Genomic DNA, 14,764 nt, shown 5'->3' with positions numbered 1-14,764 from the left:
CACTATCCTCACTCCTTTCAACATGGGGCTTGAAGTACTAGCTGGAGCAATCAGGCAAGAAAAGGAAATTAAAGAGATACAGGGGTTGGGGATTTAGCTCAGTGGTAGAGCGCTTGCCTAGCAAGCGCAAGGCCCTGGGTTTGGTCCCCAGCTCCGAAAAAAAAAGAAAAGAAAATACAAACAAAAGAGATACAAACAGGGAAAGAAAGTCAAGCTCTCCCTGCTTGCAGATGACTATACATTAGAGATCCCCAAAAGTCAAAGAAGCAATAAACAGCCTCACCGGGGTGGCAGGAAGCAGAATCAACTGGCACTTTTCTACACCAAGAAATGTACAACAAGATCGTGGGTGGGCACGCTCCCATTCATTATAGCCTCAAAGAAAACAAAATGTCTAAGAATAAACATAACTAAGAAGTGAAAGACTTCTACAATAAAAACTTTAAACCTCTGGGGGTTGCGGGGGGGAGAGAGAGAGATATCCCATGCTCATGGATTTGTAGAATTAACGTTATGAAAATGACTGTTCTACAAAAACCCATTTACAGACTCAAGGCAACCCCAATCAAAATCTTCATCTCATTCTTCACAGAAATAGAAAGATTTTTTTTTTGAGGAAGGTTTTGTGTGTGTGTGTGTGTGTGTGTGTGTGTGTGTGTGTGTGTGTGTGTGTGTGTAACACCTTTGGTGTAATGGAATTTACTTTGTAGACAAGACTGGCCTGGAACTTGCAGAGATCCACCTGAGTACTGGGGATTAAAGGTGTACTCCACTACATTTGATTACTTAAATGTTATCTGGAACCACAGAAGACCCTAAACAGTTGAAACAACCCCGAGTGAAAAGAACAGAGCTGGAGGGGAGGGTACTACCATTCCGGATCTTACGATATAGTACAGAGTCATAGCAAAATAAATAAACAAACAAACAAACAAACACACAAACAAAACAAAAACCCATAGCAATAAAAACAACTAGTCACAGCTTGCACCAAAACAGGTGCATAGGCCAAAGGAACAAAATTGGAGACCTGAACGTCAGTACAGAGGACTTCAGCCAAAACCACACATTGGAGAAAAGATAGCATCTTCAACAAATGTTGCTGGGATGATGTTAGACCCATGTCTGATATCTTGCACAAAATTGAACTCCAAATGGATCCAAGACCTCCATGCAAAACCCAAAACTGCTGGAAAAAAACACAGGCAGTGCCTGGATGACATAGGCGTAGGAAAGAACCTCCTTAAGAGGGCTCCATTTGCTGGAGTTGGGGATTCAGCTCAGTGGTAGAGCGCTTGCCTAGCAAGCGCAAGGCCCTGGTTGGTCCCCAGCTCCGAAAAAAAAAAAAAAAAAAAAAAAAAAAAAAGGAAAAAAAACAGGGCTGGAGAGATGGTTCAGCGGTTGAGAGCACTGACTGATCTTCCAGAGGTTCTGAGTTCAAATCCCAGCAACCACGTGGTGGCTCACAACCATCTGTAAAGGGATCCGATGCCCTCTTCTGGTGTGTCTGAAGACAGCTACAGTGTACTGGTATAAATAAATAAATCTTAAAAAAAAAAAAAAGAACAAGTGACCCATTCAAAAAATGGGCGGGCCTGGACCTTGCATAGAAAGTTCTACAATGAAGGGGAAAATGGCTAAGAAATATCTCAAAAAATGTTCTTTGTCCCTAGTAATTAGGGAAATGCAAATCAAAACAACTGTGAGTTCATCTTAGCCTAGCAGAATGGCAAATATCAATAGCACAACGAACAACACACACTGGAGAGGATGAGGGGGAAGGGACCCCTCATTCACACCCACTGTTGGGGATTGTAAACTGGTACAGCCCCTGTGGAAATCAGCGTGGAGAATTCTCAAATAGCTGAAATTAAATCTACCACTTGACCGAGCTATACCACTTGGTGTTGGCTCAAGGGGCCTCAACATCTTACTTGAGACACTCGCTCAGCTATGTTTACTGCTGCTCTAGTCACAAAGGCTGGAAACAGAAAGAACCCAACCGCCCTCGACCAACACATGGGTATGGAAACTGTGCTGCGCATACACCATGGAATACCTCTCAACAGTAAGGAAAAGTGAGATCACGCGTTTTGCCAGTGAATGAATGGAACTAGAGAAGATCTTAGAGGGAGGAAATCGAGACCAGGAAGGACAAATGTGTGCATGTCCTTCATCACTGAAGGCTCCTACGTCCAGATCTACAGACGCGAGTACAAAGTCTGAAGTGACTGCAGAAACCAGGAGAGTAAAATGGGACCACAGCCAGGATGGGGGTGGGGGACAATAGAGAGAGGGAACAGCAGGGTACAAGAGATCTGAAAGGGGGCTCTTTAGGGATGGAGAGAGAGGTAAAGACACAGGAAGGTGGAAGAGGACCCTGTTGTTGTAAAAATATAAAAAATAAAAAAAGTAGGGGTTGTCTTTTATCTCCACTAGGTCACACCGCAGTGCCCAAGATGTCTGCTAGATATCTTGGTGGAAACACATCCCAACTCCTCGACGGCCTAGTGTCTCCAGCCACCGCACGCTTTCCTACACTCAAACAGTCACATAAAAGAACACACAACACAATAATCTTTGACCCAGTTGGTAAGATATAATTGCCCACTTAAACATACAAAGCCCGGTACCACCCATCCCTTAAGAACATTAATAACAACCTGTAAATACACAGAGCGGAATCTTAACGTCACCTGCCATGGCTTCTCTCCCTCTCTCCTGTCTCTTCTCCTTTCCTTTCCAGTCTCCTCCTCTTCCTTCAAACTTCTCTCCTGCCCATCCTCCCTTCTCCTCCAATGACAGGCCTCCTTCTATCCTGTACCTGCCCCTCACCTGTATTTTACAAATTCAGTGGGGAGAAGGTTCTGGTGAAGTCACCTGATTCCTGAGTATGTGAACTGTCCTTGGGGCAGTGGAATTAGCATCAAAATACAGATAACTCCAGGGCAAACCACAACAAGGCCCAGAGAACATTGTAGAAGAAAGGCAGATAGGGTTGTAAAAGCGTTCAGGCTGATAGAGTTGTCTATCAGATTGAGTCTCCTAGGAATGTCAGAAGCTGCACCCATAAAGTCTCGCCAATGTAACTCCCAAAGGAACCGAACAAGGACAACATCAACAACTGGCATGTCAAAATGGACGGGAAAAAGTCCAAGCTTCACCATTACACAAAGAACTATAGGCAACTGAGGAGAGCGGAGAGCAAGAGGTACTCTTCCCCAGGGAGGTGCTCCTCAGCTGCACGTTCAGTGCCAAATGGTCAGCCCTAAAAACACACACACACAAGTGACACTATACAGACTGGGCAGGTAGTCCTTAGGAATGTACATGTATAAACATATACACAGAAGAACGCAGTAACAGTTAGTGAAGGAAGAGGTCCTGGATCTGAAGGAGAGTAGGGGGGGTATATAGAAGGGCTAGGGTGGAGGAGAGGAAATAGATGATTCTTGTTATTATATTACAACCTCAAGAAAGCATTCATATACTTAACACTGGCAACTTAAGCGAGAGACAGTTTATATTAGCTCATGTTTGAGGAATGATGTCAAGGCAACAGGAGCTTGACATAGAGTATCTACAACTGGAAAACAGTGAGGGACGAGTACAGTGCTTTCTGGTCAGCTACTCTCCTCCACTTTGTATACTCTAGGGTCCCCTGACCAGGGAATGGTCCCACCCCAAATTAAAAATGAACATGACAAGATAATCCCTCACTGGCTTCCCAGAGGCCTGCTGTACAGGCGACTCTAGGTTTAGTCAAGTTGACAATTAGCAGTAACCATTACAGAGCCTTTTCAAATGTCTGCCATGAGCTTTGAGTCTTGGCCACCCTGCTGCTCACACAACGTGTGGAGAAGGGAGAAATACAGATCAGAAAAGCAGATCTCATAATATGCCCCCTCCTTTTCCCACCACAGTTGTTATCATTGTCATTAGCGAAGCCTGTATCATTTCCCCTCTGTGCCACTGTGAGGCTTCCCAATTAGTCTGCATCCAGTCTTCCTCTCTCCACTTCCCTGCTGTCATATTTTCTAAACTGTAAGGCTGCTCTGACCTGCTTCTAAAGGGCTTGTGGTTGCTTGCTAGACCCGTACCTTAGCAAAGTGCCTAAGATGTGTAGTAGAATGTGTCCTCCCTAGCTGACCTGTTTTTCACATCACTAAGGCAACTTTAATTTCCCTAATATTCTTTTTTTTTTTTTTCTGGAGCTGGGGACCGAACCCAGGGCCTGTGCTTGCTAGGCAAGCGCTCTACCACTGAGCTAAATCCCCAACCCCAATTTCCCTAATATTCTTACACAAGCTGTGTCCACTGTGTGGAACGCCCCTCCCCTTTGTCTGGGAAATTCTTCAATCTTCAGCTTCGATTGTCAGGGTCCAGAGACACAGCTTTATGCTGCCACCTGTAGTAGCCCGAGAGTTTTGGTTTTTTTTTTTTCCAGAAACTTCTACCAAGTGAAACCAGGATTCTGAATTTGCTGCAGAAAAGAATTTCAGACATGTCAGAATGAAGAATTGGCATTTATTAATAAGAGTTTTGAATATAGATTTAAGCACGTGTATTAGTAGAGAAAAAGAGAACACACACCCAAGCTGGGTGTGAGCTTCTGCATGAGTCATGCTTTCTGTACCTTTGTAGTAACCGTGTATCAGGTTTTCATGGCATCTGAAGTTATGTCTGAGAAGACTGCCAAGCAACCTTAGTGGGATCCTATGGTGGCTGTGAGAGTTCACAGGACAAGATCGTGGTAAGAAGGGGAGGCCATAGGCAGACAGGAAGGTTGTACAAGATGGTAGAATTATGTTTTTACTGTAAACAAAGATATATTTTTATTGTGCAATTCCCAGGATTGCATATGAAGGTCTGCCCGTAGCACGGCTCTGCAGGGACCTGTAGCAGTGAGCAGGTAATGTGTGTGTGTCTGCTCTCTTGCTCTGTAATGCCCTCGAAGCGCAATGTTCTTAATTCCCAGTTCTGGGGCTCCAGGATCAGAAGAATGTCGATGACTTAGATGGCTCCTTAAAATTTAGCAGTTACCATACTTGCCAAAGGCTACCACATGATGGGAACCCTAAGGAACTTGGGGAACCCTAAGTCTTTCATTCCACATTGCTGGTTCATATGGCCAAATCAGAAGGCACACATGTGCTGCATGGTGCACTGTAATCTTAACATGATTTTCTTTTCTTTTTTCCTTTTGGCAGTTTCATATGGTCATGTTTATTCCTCATATTGCATCATTCTTTTTTTTTCTTTTTTTCGGAGCTGGAATATTGCATCATTCTTATTTGAAATATTTCTGTATAAAAAGAATATTATCTCTATAGGTAATCTTTACATCATTGACTTTGTTAGTTGTGTAGGAAGTCTGTTGTTTGCTTGTTTTTTGAAACAGGGTTCCTCTGTGTAGCCCTGGCTGTCCTGGAACTTGCTCTGTAGACCCGGGCCGGCCTCAAACTCACAGAGATCTGCCTGCCTCTGCCTGCCCTAGTATTAAAAGAATGTGCCACCACCCCAGGTGAAGTCTTTTTTTAATGACTTATTTAGTTTCTCTTATTTTATGTGCATTGGTGTTTTGCCTGCATGCATGTCTGTGTGACGTTGTCAAATGCCCTGAAGCTGGAGTTGAGGCAGTTGTAAGCTGTCATATGAATGCGGGGAACTGAACCAGGATTCTCTGGAAGAGTAGCCAGTGGTCTGAACCACTGACCCATCTCTCTAGCCCCAGTAGGAAGTCTTAACCCTTAGCTGGCGATTTCAGTCAGACTCCATGGTGTGTGTGTGTGTGTGTGTGTGTGTGTGTGTGTGTGTGTGTGTGTGTGTGTGTGTGTGTGTGTGTGTTGGGAGGGGGGGGGCTCCATTCCCTTCCCATACCCTTTTTAATTAATCTGTTTTTCTCCTGCCTCAAGATTTGCTGAAATCTCTACTAGGAAGGTCTCTACCCTCCACTGCAGTGGATCTTTCCCTCCGTGCGGCACAGACTTCCAAGCTTTTTGACTACGTCTATCTCTTGTTGCTGTAACAGCACTGATCTAGAACATGTATAACCCTGCATTTGTCATCCAGTTCAGAGTATAACACCAAATAGCACACAGGAAGTCCTGGGAATTCTATAGGAAGTGGGACAGGCTAGTGAAAGGAAGGGCAGCGGCAGGGACTATTTGTTAAAAAGCCAGCTGGGCAGCGGGGGCCTTAGAGAAAGAGCAAATCAAGACACTGCCCTAAGCTATGGCCCCAGCTCTAAGAGGAACTACAAAACCCAGGATTCCCTGCGGCACGAACGGGAAGCGTCCCATCCCAGCGTGACCGCAGTGAGGGGCGGTGTCCCAGCGGCGGGAGATTCAAAACTGGCAGGAGAAGGAACATGGAGTCGTGCACGGCAGGCCAGGCTCGGACAGCCTGTGAGTGCGGGAAGGATCTGAGGGTGGTGCGGGGTGCTGCTGGTGGGGCTTGGTCTTCGCGGGAGTGGCTGCCCGGAGCACAGTTCGCTGGGGGAGTTCGCCGAAGTGTGCGCAGGGTAACCGAGCTGCAGAACCATCAAAGGGCGCTCCCCCTTATTCCCAGGTTCTGAGGCTCTAGGGTCAGGGGAATGTAGATGATCTAGATGACCCCTTAAAATTCATTAATTACTATACTTACCAAAAGTGCCACGGGACGGGATTCCTCATTGAGACATTGCCTCCCAAATTACTTGATACCTGATCACCTGGCTGTTTAAAATGCAGAACCTGGAGGGCCGGTTTGGCGGTGCACTCCGGTAATTCCAACAGTTGCAAAGTGGAGGCTGAAGGTCAAAAGTTCATGGTCATTCTTAGCTACATAGTACATAAAGAACAGCCTGGGCTACCTGAAACACTGCTTTCTTAGAGAGAAACTCAGGTTCATGGGAAGGGCTGAAAGGATTCCACTCGATCATCTGAATGAAAAAGAAAACCTGCTTTCTTTTTACTCCTTCTCCACTAGGACACAAAGAGCAAAAATCTGTCCATCCACCTCATGAAGGAACGAGAGTTCCAGGAAAATCATTTTGTGGTGGTTGTTTTGTTTGTTTGTTTGTTTGTTTGTTTGAGACACTTTGGTATGTGGACTTGTGTGCGCAGGAGGCATACTCCAGGCCAATGTCCTTGTTTGCTCAAGGCCCCTCCCATTCCATCTTGCTGAGTCCCCAACTCATAGCTCGGAGGTGATGTCACTCACTTACTGGTTTATTTTCCATGCTTCAACAACCAACTCTTGTTCCTTGTAAACTCCCTCAGACCAACCCATGGATTTTCTGCCGTTGGCCAGCACTTTCAAATCTGTATTTGGTAGTGTGTGTCTGTTGAACTGCCAATTCAAATAAGCCCAGCCCTTCCTGAAGTCATACGGCAGGATATTGAAGATGAGGAAATAGGATAAGGAGTAAAAATGACTGGAGTGCCCAGTCAAAGACAAATCGACCATGCTCTCCTGCATGTTTGTTTGTTGTTCCTGTGAAAAGTTGTCCCGCACCCTGTGTTTATTTTTATATTGTGTTCCCCATGAAAAACAGATGGAGAGGTAAAAAGACCATGGCTAAGGCAAAACAGGAATGCTCACTAGCCCAGGGACTGGCAGAAAGGTATTGCATGAATGAATGACTGCTAATGGTTGATCATGTCAGCTGTGCTCCCAAGGGACCACACGTGACAACACAACTTTGAGAAGTTAGCATCTAGTGAAGGCTGCGATGTGAAGCTACACTCCTAGTGGAGGAAAGCTGTGAAAGGTCTGGCTGGGGCCACTGAAGGAGGTTCATGAGGTAGACTTGAGAAAGAGGAGAAAGATGGGAAGATGACTGCATAGGAAAGAAGGAAATGTCTCTGGCACAGAAGGATGCTCCCTGACAGTGGGACGAACTGGGGCACAGAGAGTGTTTCTGTGCTCTGAAGGGGCTGCTGAGGGAATATGTTCAGAAGCAGTTTCAGAGCTGAGGTCTTCTTTTATTTATTTATTTTTTTCCGGAGCTGGGGACCGAACCTGGGACCTTGAAGCTTGCTAGGCAAGCGCTCTACCACTGAGCTAAATCCCCAACCCCTTCTTTTATTTTTTTAAGATTCATTTTTCTTTATGTGCTCGTGTCTGTGAATATGCACCTTCTGTGTATGGGTGCCCACGAAGCCAGAAGAGGGCATTGGTAGTTGCAAGCTGCCCAGTATGGGTGCTGGGATTCCTCTCTAATGCGCACTCCTTGCCTATCTCCCCTCACGATTTAGATGATCGTCTCACAGCTGAGGAGATGGATGAGCAGAGGCGACAGAATGTCGCCTACCAGTACCTGTGCCGGCTGGAGGAAGCCAAGCGGTAAGCAGGGTCCACTTTCCCTATCTCTCCTATTCCAGTCACCTGTTCCCAGAGCAAATGCAGACAAGGGGCGGTGCTGCGGGAAACGGCAAGTTAAAATGGTTTTGTCAAGCCAGGCATGATAATACACACCTGTACTCTCAGTGCTCAGAAGGTAGGAGGATTGAAAAGTTCAAGGTCAGCCGAGAAGGAGGTAGCTCAGTAAAGTGCCTGGCATGCAAGTGTGAAGACCCGAGTTCAGACCCACGGCACACAGAAGAAGCCAGCTGCAGCAGCATGTACCTGGAATCCCAGTCCTGGGGAGGCAGAGGTGGGCAGAACTATGGAATTTATTGGCTGGCCAGCTTAGCCAATTAGGGAACTCTAGGTTCAACGAGAGACCCTGCCTCAAAACCTAGGATGGCAAGCGATCAAGGAAGATACCTCACATCAGCCTCTGGCCTCTGCATGCACGTGCACACACATGCAAAAGGGTTCCCTTATGAACAGGCACCCCACCCCCACCACTCCCACACACAGAGTTCAAAGAAGTCAGCCTCAACTACATAGCAAGTCTGAGACCAGCCTGGACTTCACGTAAACCCTATCTTTTTTTTTTTTTTTTTTTGGTTCTTTTTTTTTTTCGGAGCTGGGGATCGAACCCAGGGCCTTGTGCTTCCTAGGTAAGCGCCCTACCGCTGAGCTAAATCCCCAGCCCACGTAAACCCTATCTTGAAAAGGCCAGCAGTGGTAGCACCCATTTCTAATTCCAGCACTCAGGAGGCAGAGTCAGGTGGATCTCTGAGTTCGAAGCCAGCCTGGTCTACAGAGTTCCTGATAGCCAGGGCTACACATAGAAACCCTGTCTGGGGGTTGGCGGGGGTGGGGATAGGGGGTGGGGGAACAAACATAGTCTTGATTAGTTTCAGGTTCAATAGAAGACACCTTATTTTACTTAGACAAGGCCTTTCACTGAACCTGGAACTAGGCTGCTGGGGTTACAAGTGTTGTAGCTGTGCCTGGGCTTTTATATGGGTGCAGGGGCTTTGAGCTCAGGCCCCCATGCCTATGTGGCAAGCACTCTGACCTCTTGAGTGCTTGCCACTTCCCCACTCTCTTTTTCTTTCCTTAAGAATTTTTTTTTAATTTAACTTAATGCATATGAGTGTTTTGCCTGCATGTTTGTCTGAGGACCATGTGCATGTCTGGTACCCTTGGAGGCCAGAAGAGGGTGTCAGATCCACTGGAACTAGAGTTACAGATGTTGTGAGCTGCCATATGGGTGCCGGAATCAGACTCAGGACCTCTTAACTCTGAGCCATCTCTCCATTCCCCTTGCGAGAAGCAAGGTCTGCTTGACTCTCCTTGGAAACATACTAGTGTAGAGCTCAGTATCTGGAGAATCTACCCAAGGATTCACTGTGCTTGACTTATATAGCCACCAGCAGTAAAATGCATTTATAGTCAAAGTGTGCTCAGAATCAGCCCACTGAAGCCGGCAAGACCATTGACGTTGACCTCATTCCTGCAGAATGCAGTTGAATTTCAGAGATGAAGTGAGGGAGATGGGTTGGGAAGTAGGAGCTGTGGCTTTTCTGTCCCTTGTCCTGTCCTTCTTCCATCAAACCACAGGGCCCCTAATACTCTCATTATCCTCAGAACTGCATAGTGAACTGTGGAGGTCATTCCATCAGACATGAGCTTTCTGTACCTAAGTTCTCAGAACTGTAAACAAGGAGAGAAATGGCAGAGTCCATTTAGTTTGAATCTGGTGTGTAGCTAGACAAAGTGAGCAGTTACCTTACACAACAGGGTAAGAGTCTGACTACACCTGTCCTTGAAGACAGGCTGAAGTGACAATTTTGGAATTTTGGGTCTCCCTCTCTCTCCCTCCTTCCCTCCCTCTCTCCCTCCCTCTCTCCCTCTCCCTCTCCCTTTCTTTTTTCTGAGACAGGGTTTCTCAGTGTAACCAACCCTGGCTGTCCTAGACTTGCTTTGTAGACAAACTGGCCTCAAATTCACAGAGATCCACCCGCCTCTGTCTCCTGAGTGCTGGGATTAACGGCGTGCACCATGATGCCCAGCTGGTTTCTTTAAAAATACAGAAATATTGTAAGAATGTGGGTTTTTTTTTCTTTTTTCTTTTTTTCGGAGCTGGGGACCGAACCCAGGACCTTGCGCTTGATAGGCAAGCGCTCTACCACTGAGCTAAATCCCCAACCCTGTAAGAATGTGTTTTTGTTTTTAACCCCAGGCATAGGGATATGAGGTTGCTTTAGACTGCCACAGAGGCTGTCTAGGATTTGCTCCAACAGAGGCATGGTTTTTGCCAGCTGCAGATAGTTACTGTATGATGTTTGGAATTTTGGGACCTTTTTAGAGGGTGTATAAATGTGAGGGTTGTAAGAGGCATTGGTGGTGGTTGCTAAGGGGGTGGGTTCATTGTAGTTTGTTAATAGCCATAGTCAAAAAGAAAAGAAATTAGATTTAGAGATCTCTTTCTCCCCTATCAAACTAGGGATTTAAGGGTTGGATAAATCTTTAAAGGGAGGGAAAAAGAACACATAAAGTAGCAGAGACCAGCTACAACAGGCAGGTGTGGGAGCCAGTCAGGGAGGCTTTCCAAGGTGAACGAGGCAAAGGGTTGGCTTATTTAGGCCTCTGTGGCAGTTTGGGGAAAGTGGGGACTCTAGGAAGAGAGGGGAAGTTTGGGTAGGGATGGCCTGGTGTGTTAAGTCACTTGAGGGGTGGTCAGGCCCTGCAGGTAGCAGGACCTGTATGACCTGCCAGTGGTAAGACAGACATGCTCTCCTGTTCACAGCTGGATGGAGGTGTGCTTGAAGGAAGAGCTTCCTTCCCCTGTGGAGCTGGAGGAGAGCCTCCGGAATGGAGTGCTTCTGGCCAAGCTGGGCCACTGTTTTGCACCTCTGTGGTCCCCCTGAAGAAGATCTATGACATGGAACAGCTACGATACCAGGTGGACACAGTGTAATTAATCCCCCTTACCATCTCTCCCTCCCAAGATGCCGCTTCTCACAGCTATGAGGGTTTGGTGACCATGGAATTTAAGTGTCCATAGATGAACCAGGTGTGGTGCTCGTGCCTATAATCCCAGCACTGGGAAGGCAGAGACAGGTAGATATCTGCCAATTTGAGGCCAGCTTGATTTACAAAACATGTCCAAGCTGGCTATACTGAGAAGCCCTGTCTCGAAACACACAAAAAGAGTCCATACGCTGCCATTTTTAGGAGGAAAAGTCTATAAATAATTGTACAGACAGTATCTATTCACTGGCATCTCTGCCAGGTGAGTGCTCCCCTGATAGCAGGGAGCCCTGCTGCCTGGGCCATACGGTGCCAGGAGGTGAGACTGGCCTGGAGGTTTTTCTAGCCACAATGCACACTCCAAGGCTCATGGGCTTTGCCACCCTGAAGGGCCTTGCTGGTCCTGTATCTCTTCTCCATGCTCTAACCAGCCCAAGCATCTTGTCCAGCTTGGAAGCCTTACTGCGCTGCCCTCTCTGTGCCTGCCTTCCCACTGTCTAGCTGGATCTCTGTTCCTGGTGGTTTCGGCCATTTTTCTGTTCCATGATGCAGAGGATCCACAGGATAGGGTCTGTTGGCTCCTCCTACCCTTCTTCCCCACTTAAGCTGACATCTGGGCTTCTCCTATAGGGAGCCTTGAGACCTGTAGAAACATTCCCCCTTTCCTCCCTTTCAGGCGACCGGCTTGCATTTCCGGCACACGGACAACATCAACTTCTGGCTTTCTGCGGTAGCCCACATCGGTCTGCCTTCGGTAAGACTCCATTTAATCTAAGAGGACAGTTCTTTGAGGCTCTGTGCCTTTGAACATGGTTGCCTGGTCTCTGCCTTCACCTCCCTGTGGATGAAAGAAGGGAAGGTCTCCTGGGCTGAGGCACATCAGTACTGTCATGTGGTGGCGCCCCCGTGTAATATATATGGGGCCTGTTTAAGCCAGGCATCTTCCCACCGGAACTGCAAAGTAAAGCAAGAGCCTACCATATCCCCAGGTGGGAGACTTCAGGCTGGAGCCTTGGGCTGAAGACCCTACAGTATTCATGTTACACGTCCTTTCCCTCTGTGAATCCCAATTTGTTTCTTATCTATAAAGTAAGTATAGTAATTCTCATCTATAGTGTTAGCAGGAGAATTGCATGGCTTATGTAAATTCCCTTTGCAAAGCACTATACAAATTAAGGCCTGGCAGGATTCTACAGTGTATGGGTCCGTTGTGTTTCTTCCTTGTACCAAGGTAACTATAAAAAGATGAGGTAAGATGGCTTAGCAGGTAAAGGAGCTTGCTGCTAAACCTGACAACATGAGTTCAATTCCCAGGCACCACATGGTGGAAGAAGAGAACCAACTCCTACAAGTTGGCATCCATTCACATTTTGCTGGGTGTGATGGTGCAAACCTGTAATCTCAGCACTTGGGACGCTAAGACAGCATGATCATGAGTTTGAGGCCAGCCTGCATTATATAGTGAACCCTTTCTCAACAAAAGAAAAAAGGTTGTCTTGATGCCACATGCCTTTAATCCTAGCTCTTGGGAGGCAGAAGCAGGCAGATCTTTTATGAGTTCAAAGCCAGTCTTGTCTACATAGTGAGTTCTGGTCCAGTGCTCTTCCTGTGGGGGTGGGGCAACTTTACTAAATGAGTGGCTGGATTTGCCTCTTCCTTAGTGGGAGGACAATCAGAACAGGTACTCTGGGGGCTGGTTCAGATTTCCCAATGGGGCTGAGCCCCGATGCCCACAGTGGTTACCAGTCTACGGAAATCTTTCCGCCCTTCATCATGGTTTGCCAACTCTAGCCTCCTGGGGTCTTTTTCAGTATAGTCATGGAGGATAGAGTCTTGGTGACCTGTGGGGACTGTGAGCAGGACTCAGCTGGCATTTGGTGGCACACTGCCCCATATATGCAGTCTTGCAAGGCACACACAAAACAAGGTTAGAGAGGAGAGAGAGAGAGAGAGAGAGAGAGAGAGAGAGAGAGAGAGAGAGAGAGAGAGAGACCCCTCCCCCCCCAAAAAAAAAAAGGAAAGGTAGGCAGGTTTAGAGGTGGACTGCTCTTGCAGAGGATCCCAGGTTCTATTCTCACAACTGTCTGCAGCTCCAGTTTCAGGGTATTCAATTCCCTCTTCTGTCCTCAGTGGACACTTGCATACAAATGGTGCTCATATAGACATGCACACACACACACACACACACACACACACACACACACACACACAAAATAAATAAAATATTTTAAATTTTAAAATAAAATAAAATTAAAATAAATAAAAAAGAAAGAGGAGCTGGAGAGATGACTCAGTGGTTAAGAGCACTGGCTGCTCTTTCAGAACCTGGGTTCGATTCCCAGGACCCATACAGTGGCTTACGACCATCTGTAATTCTAGTACAGGGGATCCAGTGCTGCCTTCTGCTCTCCATGGGCACCAAACACACAAGTGGTTCACAAACAATGCAGGTAAAACACCCACACAGATTTAAGAAAAAAAAAAAGGAAAAGGAAAGGAGTCTCAGGTTCGGACACAGCTCAGTGGTAGAGGATTTGCAAGATTGTGAGACCCTGGACTCCTTCCAGTTTTATAGAAGAAAGCAAAAGGTTGAGCTTAGTGGTACAACTCTGATTTTGGGTTCAGGAGGCTAAGGCAGGAGGGTTGGGAGTTTCTAGGCAGGGCCTGGGTTACTCAACAAAGTGGATGGCCGCTTGGGTTATGTGGTGGGACTTTTTCTCAAGAGTGGAAGAGCAGCGGGAGAGATGGCTTTAAAGGCTCAGTGCACTTACTGAGTCTGCAGAGGATCCAGGTTCAATTCCCAACATCTACTTGGTTCATAACCGTCTGGAAGTCCAGTTCCCGGGACCCCAGTTCCCTCTCCTGATCTCAGCAGGCCTGTGGTGCGTAAATACATATAAGCAAGGCACTTGTACACATAAAAGAAATAAACCTCAAGTTTTAAAAAAGATTTATTTTTGGGGATTTTTAGAGCCGCCCAGGAAGCGCAAGGCCCTGGGTTGTCCCCATCCGAAAAAAAAAAAAAAAAAAAAAAAAAAAAAAAAAAAAAGATTTATTTATGTATGAGTGTTCTATCTGCATGTACAACTGCAGGCCAGAAGAGGGCACCAGATTGCTGTATGTGAGCCACCATGTGGTTGCTGGGATTTGAACTCAGGGCCTCTGGAAGAGCAGCCAGTGCACTTAAAAACTGAACTCTCTCTCCAGCCCCATTTTTTTTCCATTTTTTTTTTTTTTAAAGAAAAAGACATTTTGGTGGGAGAAGAAACAGTGAAGGGTATATGCTGTGTTGGTGTTGGGGCAGCTCCTTAGCTTTGGTCCCGTCTTAAGAAGCTGAATGTGGCATAGGATGTATGAAGCATATGTTTCGGCTCTCTCTCTCTCTCTCTCTCTCTCTCTCTCTCTCTCTCTC

The 14,764-nt window shown here is 46.6% G+C and overlaps 1 protein-coding gene across 1 annotated transcript in view; it reads left to right on the top strand.

Moving 5' to 3' along the window:
* Positions 1-6,335: 6,335 nt before the first annotated feature.
* Positions 6,336-14,764, top strand: part of Iqgap3 (IQ motif containing GTPase activating protein 3) — a 42,735-nt gene continuing 34,306 nt past the window's right edge. The window contains 5 exon segments of the mRNA XM_032898108.1: positions 6,336-6,407; positions 8,241-8,328; positions 11,129-11,232; positions 11,235-11,284; positions 12,029-12,106. Coding sequence (XP_032753999.1) covers positions 6,371-6,407; positions 8,241-8,328; positions 11,129-11,232; positions 11,235-11,284; positions 12,029-12,106 — 357 coding nt within the window. The 5' untranslated portion in view covers positions 6,336-6,370.

This window comes from Rattus rattus, chromosome 3 (assembly GCF_011064425.1).
Source record: "Rattus rattus isolate New Zealand chromosome 3, Rrattus_CSIRO_v1, whole genome shotgun sequence".
NCBI lineage: Eukaryota > Metazoa > Chordata > Mammalia > Rodentia > Muridae > Rattus > Rattus rattus.
Note: the sequence above shows the minus strand (reverse complement) of the source record. Positions and strands in the feature narration are given on the sequence as shown.